Source organism: Chiloscyllium punctatum, chromosome 23, assembly GCF_047496795.1.
Source record: "Chiloscyllium punctatum isolate Juve2018m chromosome 23, sChiPun1.3, whole genome shotgun sequence".
NCBI classification, from domain to species: domain Eukaryota; kingdom Metazoa; phylum Chordata; class Chondrichthyes; order Orectolobiformes; family Hemiscylliidae; genus Chiloscyllium; species Chiloscyllium punctatum.
Window position 1 is genome coordinate 67037827 of NC_092761.1, and position 21740 is coordinate 67059566.

Consider the following 21740-nt stretch of genomic DNA (forward strand, 5'->3'; position numbering starts at 1 on the left):
TGTGAAAACATTTCCCCATGCATCGACCCTAAACTTGCCCCCCCCCCCCCTCACCTTGAACCTGTGCCCTCTTCTAATTGACCTTCCCACCCTGGGAAAAAGCCTCTGACTATCCATCCTGTCTATGCCCCTTATAATTTTGTAGGTCTCAATGTTGGTTCATGCTCTTCTGAACTCCAACAGATACAAAGCTTGCCTATAGAGATGTGTGACTCTTAGTATACCACAAAGATCTGTGTTAGGACCACAATTATTCATTTTATTTATTAATGTCTTGGAAATTGGAACAGAAAGTCATACATCCATGTTTGCTGATGACACACAATGTTAAGTGGCATTGCAGACAGTGTAGATAATACCGTAAAGTTACAAAGGGATGTTGGTAGATGAAATGAGTAGACCAAACTGTGGTAGATTGAATTCTATGGAAGCAAGTATGAGGTCATTCATTTTGGACTGAGAAAAGGATAGATTGAGTTACTTTCTAAATGGTATGACATTAAATGCAGTGGACGTCCAAAGAGACTTGGCGTGTCAGGAGCATAAATCATTAAGCTGCCACAAATGGTGCAGAAAATGATCAAGAAAGCAAATGGAATGCTGACTTTTATGTCTAGAGGACTGGAGTATCGACTGCAGTTATGCTCGAGTTATAAAGAACCCTGGTATGTCTCAGGGTACAACAGGATCTTGACAGATGGGCCTGTGGGCTGAGGATTGACAGATGGAGCTTAATTTAGATAAATGCAAGGTGCTGCATTTTGGAAAAGCAAATGAGAGCAGGACTTATACACTTAATGGTAAGGTCCTGGGAAGTGTTGATGAACACAGAGACCTTGGAGTGCAGGTTCATAATTCCCTGAAAGTGGAGTCGCAGGTAGATAGGATAGTGTTTGGTATGCTTTCCTTTATCTAGGAAAAAGTGAGGACTGCAGATGCTGGAGATCAGAGCTTAAAAATGTGTTGCTGGAAAAGCACAGCAGGTCAGGCAGCACCAAAGGAACAGGAGAATTGCGTTTCGGGCATAAGTCCTTCTTCAGGAATGAGGAGGGTGTGCCAAGCATACTAAGATAAAAGGTAGGGAGGAGGAACTTGGGGGAGGAGCGTTGGGAATACGATAGGTGGAAGGAGGTTAAGGTGAGTGTGATAGGCCGGAGAGGGGGTGGGGGCGGAGAGGCCAGGAAGAAGATTGCAGGTCAAGAAGGCGGTGCTGAGTCTGAGGGTTGGGACTGAGAAAAGGTAGGGGGAAGGGAAATGAGAAAGCTGGAGAAATCTTCATTCATCCCTTGTTGTTGGAGGGTTCCTTGGCAGAAGATGAGGCGTCCTTCCTCCAGGCGTCGTGTTGCTATGGTCTGGTGATGGAGTGTGTGAATCTGACGAAGGAGTGGTCTTTCCGGAATGCTGTTAAGGGTGGGGAGGGAAATATATCCTTGGTGGTGGGGTCTGTTTGGAGGTGGAGGAAATGACGAAGGATGATACGATGTATCTGGAGGTTGGTGAGGTGGTAGGTGAGGACCAGTGGGGTTCTGTCCTGGTGGCGATTGGAGGGTCGGGGTTAAAGGGCAGAGGAGCGGGAAGTGGAGGAGATGCAGTGGAGAGCATCGTCAAACACGTCTGAGGGGAAATTGCGGTCTTTGAAGAAGGAGGCCACCTGGGTTGGTCAGTAGTGGAACTGGTCCTCCTGGGAGCAGATGTGGCAAAGGCGAAGGAATTGGGAATATGGGATGGCGTTTTTACCGGGGGCAGGGTGGGAGGAGGTGTAATATAGGTAGCTGTGGGAGTCAGTCCGTTTATAGTAAATGTCTATGTTGAGTCGGTCGTCCGAGATAGAAATGGAGATATCTAGGAAGGGGAGGGAGGGTCTGAGACGGTCCAGGTAAATTTGAGGTCGGGGTGGACCCACTGGTCCTCACCTTCCACCCCACCAACCTCCAGATACATCGTATCATCCTTCGTCATTTCTGCCACCTCCAAACAGACCCCACCACCAAGGATATATTTCTCTCCCCTCCCCTATCAACGTTCCGGAAAGACCACTCCCTCCGCGACTCCCTCGTCAGATCCACATTCCCCACCAACCGAACCTCCACTCCCGGCACCTTCCCCTGCAACCACAAGAAATGCAAGACTTGCGCCCACACCTCCCCCCTCACTTCCCTCCAATGCCCCAAGGGATCATTCCATATCCATCAGAAGTTCACCTGCACCTCCACACACATCATCTATTGCATCCGCTGCACCCGATGTGGCCTCCTATACATTGGGGAGACAGGCCGCCTACTTGCGGAACGTTTCAGAGAACACCTCTGGGACACCTGCACCAACCAACCCAACCGCCCTGTGGCTGAACACTTTAACACCCCCTCCCACTCCACCAAGGATATGCAGGTCCTTGGACTCCTCCATTGCCAGACCATGGCAACACGACGCCTGGAGGAAGAGCACCTCATCTTCCACTGAGGAACCCTCCAACCACAAGGGATGAATGCAGATTTCTCCAGCTTTCTCATTTCCCCTCCCCCCACCTTTTCTCAGTCACAACCCTCAAACTCAGCACCACCTTCTTGACCTGCAATCTTCTTCCCGACCTCTCCGCTCCCACCCCCTCTCTGGCCTATCACCCTCACCTTAACCTCCTTCCACCTATCGTATTTCCAACGCCCCTCCCCCAAGTCCCTCCTCCTCTCCCTTTTATCTTAGCCTGCTTTGCACATCCTCTTCATTCCTGAAGAAGGGCTTATGCCCGAAACTTCAATTCTCTTGTTCCTTTGGTGCTGCCTGACCTGCTGCGCTTTTTCGGCAATACAGTTTTAAGCAATGCTTTCTTTTATTGGTCAGAGCATTGAGTATAGGAGTTAGGAGTTCATATTGTGGCTGTACAGGACATTGGTTAGGCCACTTCTGGAATAATGTCTGCAATGTGGTCTCCTTCTTATCATAAGGATGTTGTGAAAGTTGAAAGGATTCAGAAAAGATTTACAAGGATGGTGCCAGGGTTGGGGTATTTGAGCTATAAAGAGAGGCTGAATAGGCTGGGGCTGTTTTCCCTGGAGTGTCGGAGGCTGAGGGGTGACCTTATAGAGGTTTATAAAATCATGACGGGCATGTATATGATAAATAGACAATGTTTTTTCCCTGAAGTGGGTGAGTCCAGAACGAGAGGGCATAGGTTTAGGGTGAGAGGGGAAAGATATGAAAGGGACCTAAGGGGCAACACTTCCACACAGAGGGTGGTGCATGTATGGAATGAGCTGCTAGAGGAAGTCGTGGATGCTGGTGCAATTACAGCATGTAAAAGTCATCTGGATGGGTATTTGTATACCAAGGGTTTGGAGGGATACGGCCAAGTGCTGGCAGATGGGACTAGATTAGTTTAGAATATCTGGTCGGCATGGATGAGTTGGACCGAAGAGTCAGTTTCCATGCAGTACATCTTTATGACTCCCCTTGGAATACTGTGAGCTGATTTGGGCACCATGCCTCAGGCAGGTTATATTGGCCTTGAGGTAGAATAATTTAGGTTTACAAGAATTATAATTCAACTTCAGGGGTTAAATTTTTCGGAGAGATTATATAAATTAGGCCTGTTTTCTTTAGAATTGAGAAGGTTGCAGGGTGATTTGAATGAACAGGAAAAGAAAGGATAGAAAAAGATAACCTATTTTCACTGGGCAGTCCAGAGCTTGGGGGCATAGTCTGAGAATTGAGGCCAGAGTATTCATGAGAGATTTTAAGAAGCACTTTTCCATGCAAAGTGTATTCGATGTTTTGAACTCTCTTCCACAAATGGCAGTGGATGCAGGATCAGTTGTTATTTTTAAATCTGAAATAAATAAATTTTATTTTTTGTTATGCAAAGATATGAAGGAAATAGGCCAAAGGTAGGTATATGGAGTTAGGCCACAAATTAGCCATGATCTAATTGAATGATGGAACAGGCTTGAGCAGCGGAATGGCCTCCAACTGTTACTGTATTTCCATCTTCCTATCTAACCTTTCCTCAGAGGGCAACTCCCTCATTCCCATTATTAGTCTGGTCTACCTTCTCTAGACTGTTTCCAATGTATGTACAGTCTTCTTTAAATGAGATGACCAATATTGTACACAATATTCCAGTTGAAGTAAAGCATAAATTAACTACTTCTGGTTTCAATTCACGTCACAACAAACAATGATATTCCATTGGTGTTACTCATTACTTGCTCTATCTGTATAATAGTACTTGTGATTTCTATTCTATGCACCTCAGAGCTCTGCAATCTCTCACAATGTAGACAATAAATTTATGTTTTATTCTTCCAATTAAAGTGAGCAATTTCATACTTTCACACATTATATCCCACTTGCTAAATCTTTGTCTGCTCACTTAATTATCTTTCTGTAATTTCCTTATGTCCTCTGCATTATTGACTTTCTCATCTATTGCAACAAATTTGACAGCCATACTCTCTGGCTGTCCAAGTTATTTGTATAAATTATACAGTTGAGGACCAGTACCCGATCTGTGTCAGACATCACTTGTTACATCTTGCCAACCAGAAACTATCCTATTTATGTCAACTCCCGGCTTTTTGATAACTAGCCAATCTTCTTGTCATGCTGACCCCTCCACACGTGAGCTTAATTTTCACAATAACTTTGATGTGGCACTTCAACAAGTGCCTTCTGGAAATCTAAATACAGTACATCCACTGGTTCCTTTATTTCACACATGTGTTACTTCCTGAATGGAATTCCAGAAGTTTGGTTGAATATGATTTCCCTTTAAGAAAGCCATGTTGAATATATCAAGCAAGTTTTGAGAAGATTTATAGCTCAGGTTGAGGTTCTGCATGTAGGTTTGCTCGCTGAACTGGAAGGTTCATTTCTAGACATTCGTCACCATACTATGTAACATCTTCAGTGGGCCTCCAGGCGAAGCACTGTTCATGATTCCTGCTTTGTATTTATATGTTTGGGTTTCTTTGGGTTGGTGATGTCACTTCCTGTGATGATGTCCTTTCCTGTTCTTTTTCTCAGGGGTGGTAGATGGGGTCTAACTCGATGTGTTGATAGAGTTCCGGTTGAAATGCCATGCTTCTAGGAATTCTCCTGTGTGTCTCTGTTTGGCTTGTCCTGAGATGGATGTGTTGTCCTCGTCAAAGTGGTTTTCTTCCTTATCTGTATGTAAGAATACTAGTGAGAGAGGGTCATGTCATTTTGTGGCTAGTTGGTGTTCATGTATCCTGTGGCTAGTTTTCTGCCTGTTTGTCCAATGTCATGTTCCTTACAGTTCTTGCATGGTATTTTGTAATTGACATTAGCTTTGCTTCTTGTCTGTATGGAGTCTCTCAAGTTCATTAGCTGTTGTTTTAGTGTGTTGGTGGGTTTGTGGGCTACCATGGTGCCAAGGGGTCTGAGTAGTCTGGCAGTCATTTCCGAGATGTCTTTGATTTCCGGGAGAGTGGCTCAGGTTTCTGGATGTATTATGTCTACGTGTTGGGTTTATTGCTGAGAAATCGGCGGACTGTATTCATTGGATGTCCATTCTTTTTGAATACTGATGGGACAATTTCTGAATCTAGGAAGTTTTAGAAAATTAGAACCAACTGTTATATGTACATTTTCTCACTTGTCACTTGTTTAAGATCCTAGGATGAAGGACTTGTCAGCCGACAGCTCTAACAGTTTACTCCATGTAACAACTGATGATTTATAATTTTCTTGAATTCTTCCCTTGTTGCTATTTCTGATTAATAGCTATCTCAGGAATGTCAATTGTATATTCTCTTGTAGAATACTGATGCAAAATGCCTGTGCAATTCATTCATCATCCCATTATCAATTGGGGTGGCATGGTGGCTCAGTGGTTAGCACTGCTGCCTCACACTGGTCAGGACCCAGGTTTGATTCCAGCCTCAGACAACTCTGTTTGGAGTTTGCATATTCTCCCCATGCCTGCATAGGTTTCCTCTGGGTGCTCTGGTTTCTTCCCATATTCCAAAAGATGTGGAGGTCAGGTGAATTGGCCATGCTAAATTGCACATAGTATTAGGTGCATTCGTCAGGGGGTAATAGGTCTGGGTGGGTTACTCTTCAGAGGATCGGTGTTGACTTGTTGGGCTGAAGGGCCTGTTTCCACACTATAGAGAATCTAATCAACTCTCTTTTTTCTAGGATCAACACTCACTCTTGTTTCAGCTGCCAATTATCTGCACGATTATATGCTTTACTTTAAGTCTGATGCTATCAATAACTTGTCTAGTTGACCAAGTATGGGGGTGGGGGGGCATCAAGTATTGTTTTTTTTTACATTAGTGATTAGTGTAAACACCCATAGCTTGGGTAAAGAATTCTTTTGACAGTTTCAGTTTGGGACAATTCTGCAGAGGTATTGGCTGAAGCCAATTGTATAAAAGAGTTGCTGCTGATAAAAGGTTAAAAAGGTAGTTTAGAATTGTTAAGTTATGTTAGCTCAATGTAAAGCATTTCATGAAAATTCCAAACCAGAAATACATGTTTAAAAGTCTGAAGGGGTTATTTCAAATGCAGAATATTTAATCTGAGTTGTATGAAGATTCCAGGAAGTGGCTATTAGATGCTCTTCTTCTTTATTTAAAAAAATATACTTTATTATAAAAATATCTTTACATACATCTATAGTCACGAAATAAGTCTGGTCCTCTACAGTAGCATAAGAAGAAACAAACAAACATTAGAGTTTGACTCTATCCAACAAACCAAAGGCATTTATTACTTATACAAGATTATATTTACATGCATTTAAAGCACCAGGATGTCCAATAATGGAATGACTCCCATTTAACTTTGGCATAAAGATCTTAGATGATAATCTTTCACCACTGCCTCTTGGCAGCAGCTGCCCTAGGCTTTAATGCATCCCGCAGCCCGTAGTCCTGGACCTTGGAATGTGTCAGTCTATGAAACTCGGTCAAGGTCATCTCCTTGCTCTTGACAACCAAGAGGTTTCAGAGTTGAAGACACAGTTTAATGAAACCCGAGATGGGTGACAAATAAGGGAATTTGCTCTAGTTTAACTATTGTGAAGGTGTGCTTTTGCATTAATGGAATTATATTCTTATTTCATTTCAAAATCTTTAAGCACGTGTTATGTGTAAATAGTTTGGTTTATTTTTCTTTTCTTAATTTCCTTGGCATAATAAACTTCTGCATGATTGTCAGAACTAAATTTACAATATTGCATGTTAATGTTTCAGTGAACTAAGAGACCATAGAACACAGAACCACCTGGGTAAAACCAAGCAAAAACAAAAGTGGTCCATAAAGCCAGATCTCAGTTTGGAGTTTGACTTGTCCAAGAATAACATAAGCTGGGATCATAACAACTGATGCTTCAAGTCCCAGTCTTAAGAATCGAGTAGTGTCTTTCTGAAGTCTTCATACTACTAATTTTAAACTTGCTCAGCTTCAAGAAATTCCTTCAGGTTTTTAACTAAACACTTCTGACCTGGAAATCTTATTAATTATCTTGCACTGATGTGATCTACTTTATATATATATATATAAAAGACCCTAGATCCCTCTGACCAGACTTGTCCAGTAATATCATTAGCTGGGATCAAAACTGTTTCATTTCTGTATCTATAACAGAACTTGCTGAAAAAAATTAAATGTCATCAAAGTGTCATCTTACTCTTAATTGTAGAGTCATATTACTCAATTCATTGGGGTAGCAATTTCTTAGACACTGGAATTTAACTACTTTTTTGAAATTCAAATTTTTATTAATATTGAACCAAAGTTGAGGATGTTGAAATGTGAACTAAAAATTGTACTTTTTTCTTGGTCAATTGACATGAAGTCATGTACTGTATTCCAATGATGAGTTCTTCTTAATGAAAAACCAGTTGTATGGAAACTGAGTTTGAAATACTTGATGCATTCTTGCAGAAAAGAATGTAATTTGGGGCATTACTCTTGTAATCTTGAGACATATTAATTGCAATGATAAAAATGACTATATTTTCATATGATTGTATTGAAAATAATCCTACTTTGTCTACCTCCCACAGTTCCACCAAAAATCGTCAACATCTCCAGTAGTATCTCTGTGAATGAGGGCAGCAATGTGACTCTCATGTGCCTCGCTATTGGAAGGCCAGAACCAACTGTGACATGGCGCCATCTTTCGCCACCAGGTAAGACACCTTTCATATCTTGTCAGTCAAGAACCTACAGACACAGAAGAACAATGATTTATAAAAGGAAGCATGTTGACTTCACCAAAGAGATTTGTTCCAATTCATGGTTCATGTTGCTTATTATTATCAGGTAAACCATCCTGTTAGTGTACTTTACAGAGAGTTTTTGAGGTTATGGATGGAACCAATTTAACATTGAAATTAGACCTGATTTTGGAACTCCAAGTGAATTATTCTTGATTAAATTAAAATCAGGCGCAAATTGTCATTCAAATTCTCAAGGATTTTAGAGCTATGAAAAGACACCACTTATTTGTTTAATTCATTTATGAATGTATTATTATTACACACATACAATTAACTTGTGATAGTTCATTGATGGGAAGCATAGAGAATACTCAAAGTTGCTACAATGGTTTGGAAGATATTTAATTGGCATTGCATCTTCAGCAAGCAGAAAATGCGGTACCGTATCACTTTGCTGTCTTTACATAGTCTTCATTAAGATATGCTGAAATTTTGAACATATCAATATACTCTACAGTGATAACCTATTCTACATTATAAAATACATTGTAAAATACATTATAAAAAATACCTTCCCAAATACAGTCTAGTGAAACCACATTTTGCTGTATATAATGTATTGACTATTTAATGTGATTCAGTATGGGTTAGCAGTCTATAGATCTGCCTGGCAGTTTGATTCATGGTATGTTTTTGTGTTGATTGAGCAACTGCGATTACTTAGATCAAAAATTGAGCTGTCCTCACAGGAATAAGAAAAGAGAAAGTGGTGCATGCCTTAATGTGATTGCATTCTTTCAAACTAGTTTAAGAATGGGGTCAACAGAGCCTCTGTTTGTCACTTTTCAGCTGTCTCATAGTTGAAGTTGAGAGTCAGCCATATTCAACAATAATTCAGGCATTTTCTTGATTCCATGTTCTTTGATTCCTTTAGGGTTTTCACTTCCATTATCCTCTCATTTTGAGATCTTCCACACTTCTAGTCTCTATTCAATACTAATAACAACAGTATTCTGTACCAACATTTTACCTGTCAGTTATAAAACAAATAAGGTAATTTCTGTTGTCACCATATCGAGTGTTTGTTGTTGTCATTGTGAGCCAGTCAGTTGTGATGTTTTACTACATCAAAAGTGAGTGACAGGACAGATTATTTTATGGTTCATTTGTTGAGAACTGTAATTCATGATTACACATTTGGCTGTGCTGTGGAAGAGCTTGAGAAATGTAAGAGTTTTTCTTTAAAGTAACTTTTTGTATCAATTGCGACTTCTTGCAAAACCACATGGTTCCTTACAAAGATTCAGATGTCAGTTTTTGATCTGGCCCTTGCTTTATCTCAAAACAACAATTCTTGAGAAATGCACCATAACAGGAAAATTAATCGCCAGAAGGTGAGGTTTTAGTGGAGCAATTTTTCAGTGAACTTAATAATGTCAGAATCATATTAAAATTGTGAAAGGTTAGATCAGCAGATATGTTTGAACACTTAGCAAATACAATTTTAAAAAAATAGGCACAGTTCATTCACTGACAAATTCTTACAAGTTAAAATATCGTCAGTTTATACATTCTAAGATTGTACAGAAATATTTCATTTTGTTCAGTCGACTCTGAGGGAAGACTGGAAAGAGTAAGAAATACCTCAAAAGATTGTTGAGATATTATTATTTTTCAGGCACTGAACAGGCAGTGGTTAAGCTATCAACACATATTGTCCTGCATTCCTTAGTGGTCACTGCAACCATGAACCTCATGTGAGCTGTTTACAAATCAATATTGTGGCAAATAACTCACTTCCTGAGCCTTCAAAGCTTGACCACCATCTACAAGACGTGTGATGGAATACTCCCCACTTGTCTGGATGAGTGCAGCTCCAACAACATTCAAGAAGCTTGACACCATTCAGGACAAAGCAGCCCGCTTGATTGGCACTATGTCAACAGGCATCCACTCCCTCCATTGATGCTCAGTAGCAGCATTATGTGCTATCTACAAGATGCACTGCAGAAATTCACCAAAGATCCTCAGACAGCACCTTCCAAACTCTCAACCACTTCCGTCTGGAAGACCAAAGGCAGCAGATACTTGGGAACACCATCTTCAAGTTTCCCTTCAAGCCACTCACCATCCTGGTTTGGAAATATATAGCCAATCGTTCACTGTTGCTGGGTCAAAATCCTGGAATTCCTTCACTAATAGCATTGTGGGTCAACCTACAATAGGTGATCTGGAGCAATTCCAGAAAGTAGCTCACTACCACCTTCTCAAGGGCAACTAGGGAGAGGCAATAAATGCTGGCCCAGCCAGCGACACCCAAAATGAATAAAAAGAAATATTTCTCTGGATCCTAGACAAGCTGGATTTATTCCCTCAACCTCAGAGCCCTAGTGGTTAACTCTCACTCCCCCACCTCAACTCACCGCTAAAACCCATCACCCACTTCAGTATCTCTCCAGGAGCTTTCCTGAAGGCACCTGTCTAAACTCAGCCCTACAGAAGTTTTATGTATCTGTCAGGGGTCCAGCATGTACCAACAACTTGTCCAGAATATGTGGATGTTATAAATGATTAATTTTAAGCCACCTTCTGGCCTCTCTATACATGCACCAAGTCTGAGCCCAGCAATAGGATCAGATTAATTTCCATTCCATTGTATTTTAGCTTCTGATTTGCAGGTTCAATGCTTTCCAACTGCACTCTTGTTTTCGACTAAAACTACATTTAATTCTCACTGCAGTGCATGATGGCTGGCACGTACTTTTGTGTCAGCAAAATGCTGGACAAATAAAAGGAACATCCATTTGTTTACAATTGCTTTCTTTGTGCAGAAAATGAATGGGAATCATGTGAAACAGCAATATATTTGGCATATCTAACTAAAAAGGAGCAATTTAAATTTTCAAAATAAAACCAAAAATACTGAAAATGCTCAACACATCAGGCACATCTGTGGAGAGAGAAACATTGAATGATCCTGGCTGATGATTCAACTCGTTAATTGCAACTCACGGCTACTGTAAAACAAGTTTAGATATGATTTTCTCATGGGGAAATTTGAAGTCCAGCTACACAAAACACACAAATAGAAGACAACCTACCCTATTCCATTTTTCTATTCTGTTCCTGTTCTATTCCTTTTCACTTTTGCAGTTGCTTGCATTCCGATTCAATGACTACTGCAAAGTCCAGTGTACTATCTGCATATTCTGCAACATGTCAGGCAGCTGTAGGATCGGGTCGCTGAGTTGTTGATAAGGTCACACAATCTTTTTGATGCCTCAATTTCACCTCTACACATTGCTGATCAATGTGTCTGGTGTCACTCTGAATGAAAACATTCAAGGGACTCCAATTCATCAATGGAGATGTTTCACCTCTTCATGTATGCTTTGAGAAATCCCTAAAGTCTTTCCATTATTCTCCTGGGAGCCTCCTGTCACTGAGCAGAGCAGTTGCTTTGGGAATCTTGTGTCAAGCATGTGAATGGCAATTTGTGCACAATGGAGCAGATTCTGAGTGATTCGTACTTTGATGTTTGGCACGTTGGCTTAGGAGTGGACATTACAGTTGGACCATCTATCTTGCCTCCAGGTTTCGAAGAGAAAACAAACCACATTGCTATGGATTTCATTCAATTCCTGATTCTTGTGTAGTTCGCCAATGGTCATGCTGCAGTAATGAGGCTATTGATTGAAGCTTGATATGCTGTTTATTTCTGTGGGAAGCACAGGTGAACCAGATCTCATTTTCACTTACAGAATGTTCACTTGCACAATTTTGATGATCAAGATCTGGTATAGAGTTTATTTTATTTTCTCTTTTTGTCTCAAGGACATTTTAGTCACAGATACAGCCTGGGATGGATAGATGGCTCCATTCCACTTCAGTAATTTACCAACATAAGTGCTATGAAGAATACGAAATAGAATTTCAGTCATAGATAGAACACAATATTTTGCATATATTTTGTCTTCAACTGTTGCACCACCAATTAGGCACTTAAACTATTAATTATTTTGGAATGATATGCTAAGAAATGTCTTCACTCAGAGGTCCAATATCTTTGGAATTCTCTATCTCAGAGAGTTGTGGGTGCACCATTGTCGAATACATTTTAAATTGGGAATGGAGAGATATTTGGGGACTCAGTGAATCCCAGAATAAGGACTTGTGAAGAAAAGTGGAATCAATACCCAACATTTCCAATGATCATCTTGAATGATGGAGCAGACTCAACATGTCATACGACCTGCTCCTTGAAATATTTCTTCTAATTTTGATTCATTGCATACTTTAACTTTTCAGGACTTTTTGTGTGTTCTCCTACAGGAAAAAATTGGGAGCACAGTTGTTGTGTACGATATATCTTTGTGTGAACAATGCGCATTATAACACAAGGTGCCAGGTTAAAGGTTGACTAATAGGCTAAATGAATATATTTTTCCAAAACCCAGTCAGTAAATAATTCTTTAGCCTGACTGGACAATTGGACCAAACAGCTCTTCCTTGTTCAATTTGGAAATATTTTGATTGCTGTCTTTGAAGCCGGCTGTGAGAAAGAGAGTCACGGACATTTATAAATGCTATCTGCTGTTTGCTGCAGAGAGTTTGTTAAGGCAGTAGGACTCCAGGAAAGGAAAGATCAATAAGCAAAACAATCCACTGAGCTGAGGCATTTTAGCTATTCCATTGAGATAAATTATATCCATTGAACTAAATATATCTCTGAGTATTCATCCTTCAATGGAATAAAGCCTCTTAATGATCCAGCTCCAGCCTCATTTCCTCTGCGGGTAACTTGAATTGCCTTTAGAGATATTGAAGTGCATGTGTGATAGACATGAAGAGAGGATCCAAGTTGTAAGGGGATGCTGTTGCTTAGCCTTGCAATAACATGAGAAATATAAAGAACTGTGAATCAACTTGCATTCATTGTTATACATTTCTTATTATGCATATGAAATGTGAAATTTGTGATATGTACCATAGATGGATTGAGCACGTCAATTGGTTTTAAATTTAAGCACCTGATAATGCTAAATCGTTTACCCAAGAGCATGAGTCCTCTACCACGAACCAAAGCTGTTCTATTACTTTTATGTTACAATTTATTAAAAATACGTTTTTATAATGCATTTAATATGTTCCTACCCCTTGTGGCTACAGTGATTGTCTTTCTCCTGTCAAACATGTCTCTTTACAAGATAATGTTTTTCTTTGGATGTGCCAAGTTAGCTATAATCGAATATTTCAGCTGATTAATTTACTTGTAGTTTCTAACTTCTCATGTCCGTTACTGAAGCGAGAAGGATAAACTCCGACGTGAATACATTATTTGTCAATTTTAAATCTTCAATTATAAGTCAAAGGTTTCAGACATTGTGCTGAATCTGTACAGTATTTACCTTGGGCTACATCTTTTGGCTATCAAAGTTCTATAGAAACAGTAGCTCTAAATTCTTTTCAGAGAGAGGCTACAACTCTAATTCTTAGAGCAAAACATTAACATTAAAAAAATTAGATCGGGTCAGGCAGGTGTTTGAAGTATTCAAAGTCAGACTTCTAACCTGAACTCCTCTCATAATACCAGTCTTATTTGGTGAAGGAAAAGCACAAACAATCCACTCCCAGCAGGTTGGTGTCAACTGAATGATTATCATAAGGCTATTTCATCCATCATTTCAAATTTGGCTCGAGCCAATTTTTGGGCCTTGGGCAACTTACTGTATAAAGAGAAGGCAATTTTTTTTTTCAATCAATGCTGGATCTCACATTTCTGCCACATCAACATCCCCAATGACTGGACCACCATATTGCGGAGAAGGAAGTGCTGGATGTCTTGAAACGGTTACAAGTGGATAAATCCCCAGGACCTGATCAGGTGTACCCTAGAACTCTGTGGGAAGCTAGAGAAGTGATTGCTGGGCCTCTTGCTGAGATATTTTTATCATCGACAGTCACAGGTGAGGTGCTGGAAGACTGGAGGTTGGCTAACATGGTGCCACTGCTTAAGAAGGGCGGTAAGGACAAGCCAGGGAACTATAGACCAGTGAGCCTGAAATCGGTGGTGGACAAGTTGTTGGATGGAATCCTGAGGGACAGGCTGTACATGTATTTGGAAAGGCAAGGACTGATTAGGAATAGTCAACATGGCTTTGTGCGTGGGAAATCATGTCTCACAAACTTGATTGAGTTTTTTGAAGAAGTAAAAAAAGAGGATTGATGAGGGCAGAGCAGTAGATGTGATCTATATGGACTTCAGTAAGGTGTTCGACAAGGATCCCCATGGGAGACTGGTTAGCAAGGTTAGATTTCATGGAATACAGGGAGAACTAGCCATTTGAATACAGAACTGGCTCAAAGGTAGAAGACAGAGGGTGATGGTGGAGGGTTGTTTTTCAGACTGGAGGCCTGTGAGCAGTGGAGAGCCACAAGGATCGGTGCTGGGTCCTCTACTTTTTGTCATTTACATAAATGATTTGGATGCGAGCATAAGAGGTACAATTAGTAAATTTGCAGATGACACCAAAATTGGGGGGGAATTGGACAGTGAAGAAGGTTGCCTCAGATTACAACAGGATCTAGACCAGATGGGCCAATGGGCTGAGAAGTGGCAGATGGAGTTTAATTCAGATAAAAGCAAGGTGCTGCATTTTTGGAAAGCAAATCAGAGCAGGACTTATACACTTAATGGTAAGGTCCTAGGGAGTGTTGCTGAACAAAGAGGCCTTGGAGTGCAGGTTCATTGCTCCCTGAAAGTGGAGTCGCAGGTAAATAGGATAGTGAAGAAGGCATTTGGTATGCTTTCTTTATTGGTCAGAGTATTGAGTACAGGAGTTGGCACATCATGTTGCGGCTGTACAGGACATTGGTTAGGCCACTGTTGGAATATTGCATGCAATTCTGGTCTCTTTCCTATCGGAAAGGTGTTGTGAAACTTGAAAGGGTTCAGAAAAGATTTACAAGGATGTTGCCAGGGTTGGAGGATCTCCTCTATGGGGAGAGGCTGAACATGCTGGGTTTGTTTTCCCTGGAGCGACAGAAGCTGAGGGGTGACCTTCTAGAGGTTCACAAAATTATGAGGGGCATGGATAGGATATATAAACAAAGTCTTTTCCCTGGGGTGGAGGAGTCCAGAACTAGAGGGCATAGGTTTCGGGTGAGAGGGGAAAGATATGAAAAGGATGTAAGGGGCAACTTTTTCAAGCAGAGGGTATGGAATGAGCTGACAGAAGAAGTGGTGGAGGCTGGGACAATTGCAACATTTAAGAGGCATTTGGATGGGTATATGAATAGGAAGGGTTCTGAGGGATATGGGCTGAGTGCTGGCAGGTGGGACTAGATTGGATTGGGATATCTGGTCGGCATGGATGGGTTGGACCGAAGGTTTTATTTCCATGCTGTACATCTCTATGACTCTATGACTTTCCCTGACATCTCTGATCTTCTTTCCTATGGCCCTCATAACTACATTCTCAAGATCACAATTCACTTAGGCCTCTGCTTCCTGTGGCTCCAACATCTGATGAAGGCCCACCAAACCCCCTGCCCCCTGTCCACTGTTCATTATGGAATAGATTCCTTGCACGCCTAAGATTCTATGCTTCACTAGTTTGAGACTTGAACCTCTTTAGTCCTCTACAGCTTTTACTCCAGTGTTTCTCACATGACTGCCACTGTTGGAATTGCAAAACCTGCGCCCACTTCTCCCCCCTCACCTTCACCTAAGGCCCTAAAGGAGAATTCCACATCCATCAAAGGTTCACCTGTACATCCACCAATGTCATTTATTGTTATCTGTTGCTCCCAATGCAGTCTCCTTTATGCTGGACATCTCCTCGCAGAGCACTTTAGGGAACACCTCCGGAACACCCACACCAATCAACCCCTCTGCCCCATGGCCGAACATTTCAACTCCACCTCCCACTCTGCCAAGGACATGCAGGTCTTGGGCCTCCTCCACTGCCATTCCCTCACCACCCGATGCCTGGGGCAAGAATGCCTCATCTTCCGCCTTGGATCACTTCAACCCTAGGGCATCAATGTGGACTTCACCAGTTTCCTCATTTCCCCTCCACCCACCTTACACCAGTTTCAACCTGCCAGCTCAGCACCATCCTCATGACCTGTCCTACCTACCAATCTTCCTTCCCACCTATCTGCTCCACCCTCTTCTCTGACCTATCACCTTCATCCTCACCTCCATCCACCTATTGCACTCTAAGCTACCTTCTCTCCAACCCCACCTCCCCCCCATTTATCTCTCCACCCTGGAGGCTCCCTGCCTCATTCCTAATGAAGGGATTTTGCCTGAAATGTCGATTTTCCTGCTCCTCGGATGCTGCCTGACCTGCTGTACTTTTCCAGCACGACTCTAATCTAGAATCTGATCTCCAGCATCTGCAGTCCTCACTTTTGCCAAGCAAGCCAGTCAATCATGTTGAAATTTGGTAGAAAACTCTTCAGTGATGCCTCACGCTTTGCCACGCAAAGGCACTTAGAAAATTTCCAAATCTTTGGCTTTCAAAAAGCTGCCCAATCTGCAACTCCACAGGGTGGGAGGTGAGAGGGCACGGTGAGGTCAGGTGGATGATGGGGAGAGCGGCGCATGCAGGAGGGGTTGGATTGATGTGTGTGGGTGGTCAAAAATCAACCCCTAGAGTCAAGGGATCAAGTTATAGCATAATACATAAAAAGGTAAACTATTTTTGCCTTGAAATGAGACAAACAATACTGAGACTTCACTTTATGCGAGGTAGAAATGCAATGGAATAGGCCAATGCTGAGCATTATTTAGATTAAAATATGACTAAAGACAAAAGGTAATAAGGTACAAATTGATATACATTTAGTTCAAGAATGATAACTGGAAACATTTCTCATGTAAAGAGAAATCAATACCTGAAATTGTCTTTTGGATTGAGTCACAGAACCACTGAATAATGTCATCCATTTCTAAGTAACCTTGTGGTTCCATTTTATCCAAGATTTCTTGACCTCTAATTTGGTATTTCATTTCTTTCTGATTAAGTGTAAATATTTTTACACAAATCAATGATGAGAACAAATTCTGAAAGTACATTTGCGATATTCTGCAGCATTCAATGTTTTATTGGCATATCTTTTGTTATACAAACAATAGTGAGTCTATTCCTAAGTAAATCTGACAGTAATGTCTAGCGTATACACATGCACAGTTAAACTTGGAATCCGATTCCTTGCTTCCTCACAAGCTATGTTATTACAATCTGTCATTGGAATCTACACAGATATCAGTGTCGTTGTGTGAATTTCAACTAATTAAGCTGTTCTCACTTCAAAAGCAGTAAATATATTTAACTTTGCTCCATAAGAAGTTATTGAATTTTCATGGCTTAGTAAATGTTAATTCTAGTGATAGGTATGATTGAAAGTGGCAATTAGCCCTCTGATCCTGAAACAAAATAATTTTACAAATTGGTGTTTCATTCATAAGAACATAAGAACTCGGAGCAGAAGTAGGCCCTCTGGCCCTTCGAGCCTGCTCCACCATTCAATAAAATCATGGCTGATCTTTTCATGGCCTCAGCTCCACTTAACAGCCCTCTCACCATAACCCTTAATTCCTTCATTGTTAAAAAACATATCTGTCTTATCTTTAAAAACACTTACTGAGGAAGCCTCAACCACTGGGCAGGGAATTCCATAGATTCACAACCCTGCTGGTGAACAAGTTCCTTCTCAATTCAGTCCTAAACCTGCAATTTGGTCCTAATTCCCTTAGAAGAACTTGCAGATGTTAACAAAATTAAAGTTATATTTTTGAATTTCCAGTTGTTCACTGTTTTATATATATGCATCAAGCTGGCATTGGTGTTTCAATGTTTGCATTACTTTTTGCTATGTTCCAAAGAAGAGTCGATTTAAACTGAAACATTGACTCTGTTCCTTCCTCCTCAGTTGCTGCCAGACTGGTTGGGTTTCCACAATAATTTCTGTTTTTTTTTAATTATGTAAAAGTAATGGAAATTTCCTGCTCTGTGATCTGTGCACCTCACAGAGTGATGGTTGACAATGTATTTGATTGCTTGAAGAGATTTTCTGTTCATGGATGTCAAAGAGAACATGTTCAATCTGATGCCAAAAACCTCCTCATCTCTATTTCAACATCTACTAAAAGTTTGTGATCATTGTATCTGGGGTGAATATTTCTTAACTATTCACATCAAAGTCAAGCCATTGCTCACTTTTAGTTTGAGTTAGATTCACCTCACATTAGCACTCTTGATGTCCATGGAAAAACACAGTTGAGGTAATTTTAAGCATGTTTGCCATCTTGTGGATGTTGTACATTTTGAAGTGAGATATGTTAATGCTGGGAATTAGAATATCGTTCCATCACATGTATTGAGTGACAGCATCAACCTTCTTGAGATGATGCATGTCTTAATAAACAAAGATTACATCAAGGCTACCACACACAGTATCTCAGTTCCAATCTATAAAGAATACCTACTAATACAGTAGTGAACAAATTTCTATTTCATATTTCAGTTCTGTCCTTTGTGATTACTGTGGGTAAATTAGTAGCAATGACTGTACTTTTTTTCATATGTCTACTTAAATACAGAGGTACTTTTACCTTCCTCTGAAGTCAGTTTCAAGGCCATTTGAAATGTTCAAGTCACAATAGAAATTACTGCCTCTATTATATCGCAGCAATCATCATTGTTGATTTTGTAACCATTCAAAATCTCTGAAGTGAATGCACACTGAATTTATTGATTTGGTTCTAAATGGATGATGCCACGGTTGACTACTGTTTAGTTGGAGTTAGTGTTTCATACAGAAGTCCCACTGTTTTACAAAAACTTCAATTTGGTTATAATTTTCCTTGTCAGTAAATGTTAATATTAATATACAGTCATCCAACATCATCTCCTTTAACTGAAGGAGTGAATCAAATACCTATAATGAGGTAGTCATGTACATAGAATCCCTACAGTGTGGAAACAGGCCCTTTGGCCCAATAAGTTCACACCGACTCTCCAAAGAGTATCCCACTCAGACCCATTCCCCTCCCCTATTACTCTACATTTCCCCTAACTAATCCACCTAACCTACACATGCCTGAACACTATGGACAATTTAGCATGGCATATTCACTTAATCTGCACATCTTTGGACTCTGGGAGGAAACCAGAGCACCTGGAGGACAACCACACAATCACGGGGAGAATGTGCAAATTCCACACAGACAGTTGCCCGAGGCTGGAATTGAACTTGGGGTCCCCTGGTGCTGTGAAGCAGCCGTGCTAACCACTGAGCCACCGTGCTATGATGATGTGAATGTGACATCACTTGTCATGTGCTCAAGTCTAAGAAGAGAAAAAGAATAGTCTGTACCAGAAAGCAATGTACTTATCTTGAAATAATGGAATGTAAATAAATGAGTTGAGCAGAAATCTGCCAGAGTCAAACATTAAACCTTTTCAGGTAAAGGTAAACCTTCCTAATAGAGAGCAAGCCACAAGTGTTCAAGGGGTTTCCAGAACTGATTCATTGTAACACCCCATCCCAAAGTATTTTAAGAGTGTTTGATGTTCGGCTCTGAGTATTGGTGAAGCAGCACCTCCTTTCTGCTGGATTACTTACTGCATTAAATCCCAGATATTAGCATATTTGTTTTGTCTGTGGCAATAGGAAGTTTTCAAAATCTTTTGATCAATACTCTGTGGTTATAATTGGGAATTATGGTCAATTTTTGAAGGACTTCCTTCTTGCTGTGATCTTGAGAAGGAAGGAAGCAGATCAGGTCTGAAATACCAAGGGCTCAAAGACCTATCATGCAGGAACGTGGATCCTATAATCTGGGTATCAACAAGGTAAAAACAATGACTGCAGATGCTGGAAACCAGAGTCTGGATTAGTGGTGCTGGAAGAACACAACAGTTCAGGCAGCATCCGAGGAGCAGTAAAATCGATGTTTCGGGCAAAAGCCCGACATCAGGAATACAGGCAGAGAGCCTGAAGGATGGAGAGATAAGTGAGAGGAGGGTGGGGGTGGGAAGAAAGTAGCATAGAGTACAATCGGTGAGTGGGGGAGGGGATGAAGGTGATAGGTCGGGGAGGGAGAGGGTGGAGTGGGTAGGTGGAAAAGAAGATAGGCAGGTAGGACAAGTCATGGGGACAATGCTGAGCTGGAAGTTTGGAACTGGGGTGAGGTGGGGGAAGGGGAAATGAGGAAACTGTTGAAGTCCACATTGACGCCCTGGGGTTGAAGTGTTTCGAGGTGGAAGATGAGGCGTTCTTCCTCCAGGCGTCTGGTGGTGAGGGAACAGCAGTGAAGGAGGCCCAAGATCTCCATGTCCTCGGCAGAGTGGGAGGGGGATTTGAAATGTTGGGCCACAGGGCAGTTGGGTATCAACTAGCCTAGTAAGTTCCCAATATTATCCACAGGACATGTGCATATACTTCTGACTAGAGGGGTGTCATTTGCTACCTATGGAGAGGGAAAGAAATACCTCATCAGCCTAACTCATGTAATGTAAGCCAACAATCCCAAAATGGGCAAACAACAAACTCTCTCCATTGTCTTGCTTGTCCTTGAACTTTTAAAATGTGTTTTAAAAACCAAGGCTGTTAACAATTTAAGTATTTAGGGATATAAAAAAGCAATTAAAAAATAACATTGCAACACACAAAACAGCCAAAATGCTTTGGCATTAAACAGTCTTGGGTGCTAATCTGATACTGAATGTGTATATTAATTAAATAAGACAGATTTTGTAATGAGTGAAGTAGATTTTTTTTCAACAGTTTTTAAATATGTTTCCCAATCAGGAAAATGACCTTGCTTGTATAATTTATCTTCCACAAAATCAGAAATAATAGGTAAAGGTTTTGAGTAGTGATTACTCTGGCTTGCATATGCAAATTAGGCTTAATTGGTCCAATTCCCTGAGACGTTGTCCAACGTGGAGTAATAATTATATTCCAAATTCTTGTAGAGATAACTTGAGTTTTTTTTGAGTTGCAATGAAGATCTGATTTGGTATAATTAGCATCATTTGCATAACTAGTATATAATGTCACAAGATACTGAATTAATTTCCCCCCTTTATCAGTGGACCTTATATTTTTATATCTTCTGCATTTTGCTGGAACACTCATCATTCTCATTCCTTAATCTGAAGAGCAAGCAGTTGTCTGATTAAGTTAGCTTCCCGTAGGTCAGCAACATAATCCCTGTAATCCAGCACTGGAATTCCTTTCTTCATTTTATCTCGCAATTGCTTCCTCTCCACTCTATTGTACCCTCCCTTCTCATTGTACATTTAACTGAGTGGAAATGTATGCGGGAAATTGCAGCGAGCATGTCCTCCCATTTTATGCCACAGTGCTTGGCAGAAGCAATTTAATTCCCACTGTGCAACCTTGCAGGTACCATAATTATACCTTGTAAACTTTAGTTGATGTGATAAAATATTTCTTCTTCCCTTTGCTCTTTGCAAAATTGTGTAAGATGATTTTGGTAATGATGATAGCTTGTTGAAGGGAAAATTATGT

General features: G+C 40.8%; 1 protein-coding gene across 6 annotated transcripts in view; it reads left to right on the forward strand.

The window, feature by feature from the left end:
* opcml (opioid binding protein/cell adhesion molecule-like) overlaps window positions 1-21740 on the forward strand; it is a 2217520-nt gene that overhangs the window by 1855100 nt on the left and 340680 nt on the right. For all 6 annotated transcript variants that reach the window (XM_072593129.1, XM_072593128.1, XM_072593130.1 and 3 more), the window contains one exon: window positions 8034-8159. In XM_072593129.1, coding sequence (XP_072449230.1) covers window positions 8034-8159 — 126 coding nt within the window. The remainder of the gene's footprint in view (window positions 1-8033; window positions 8160-21740) is intronic.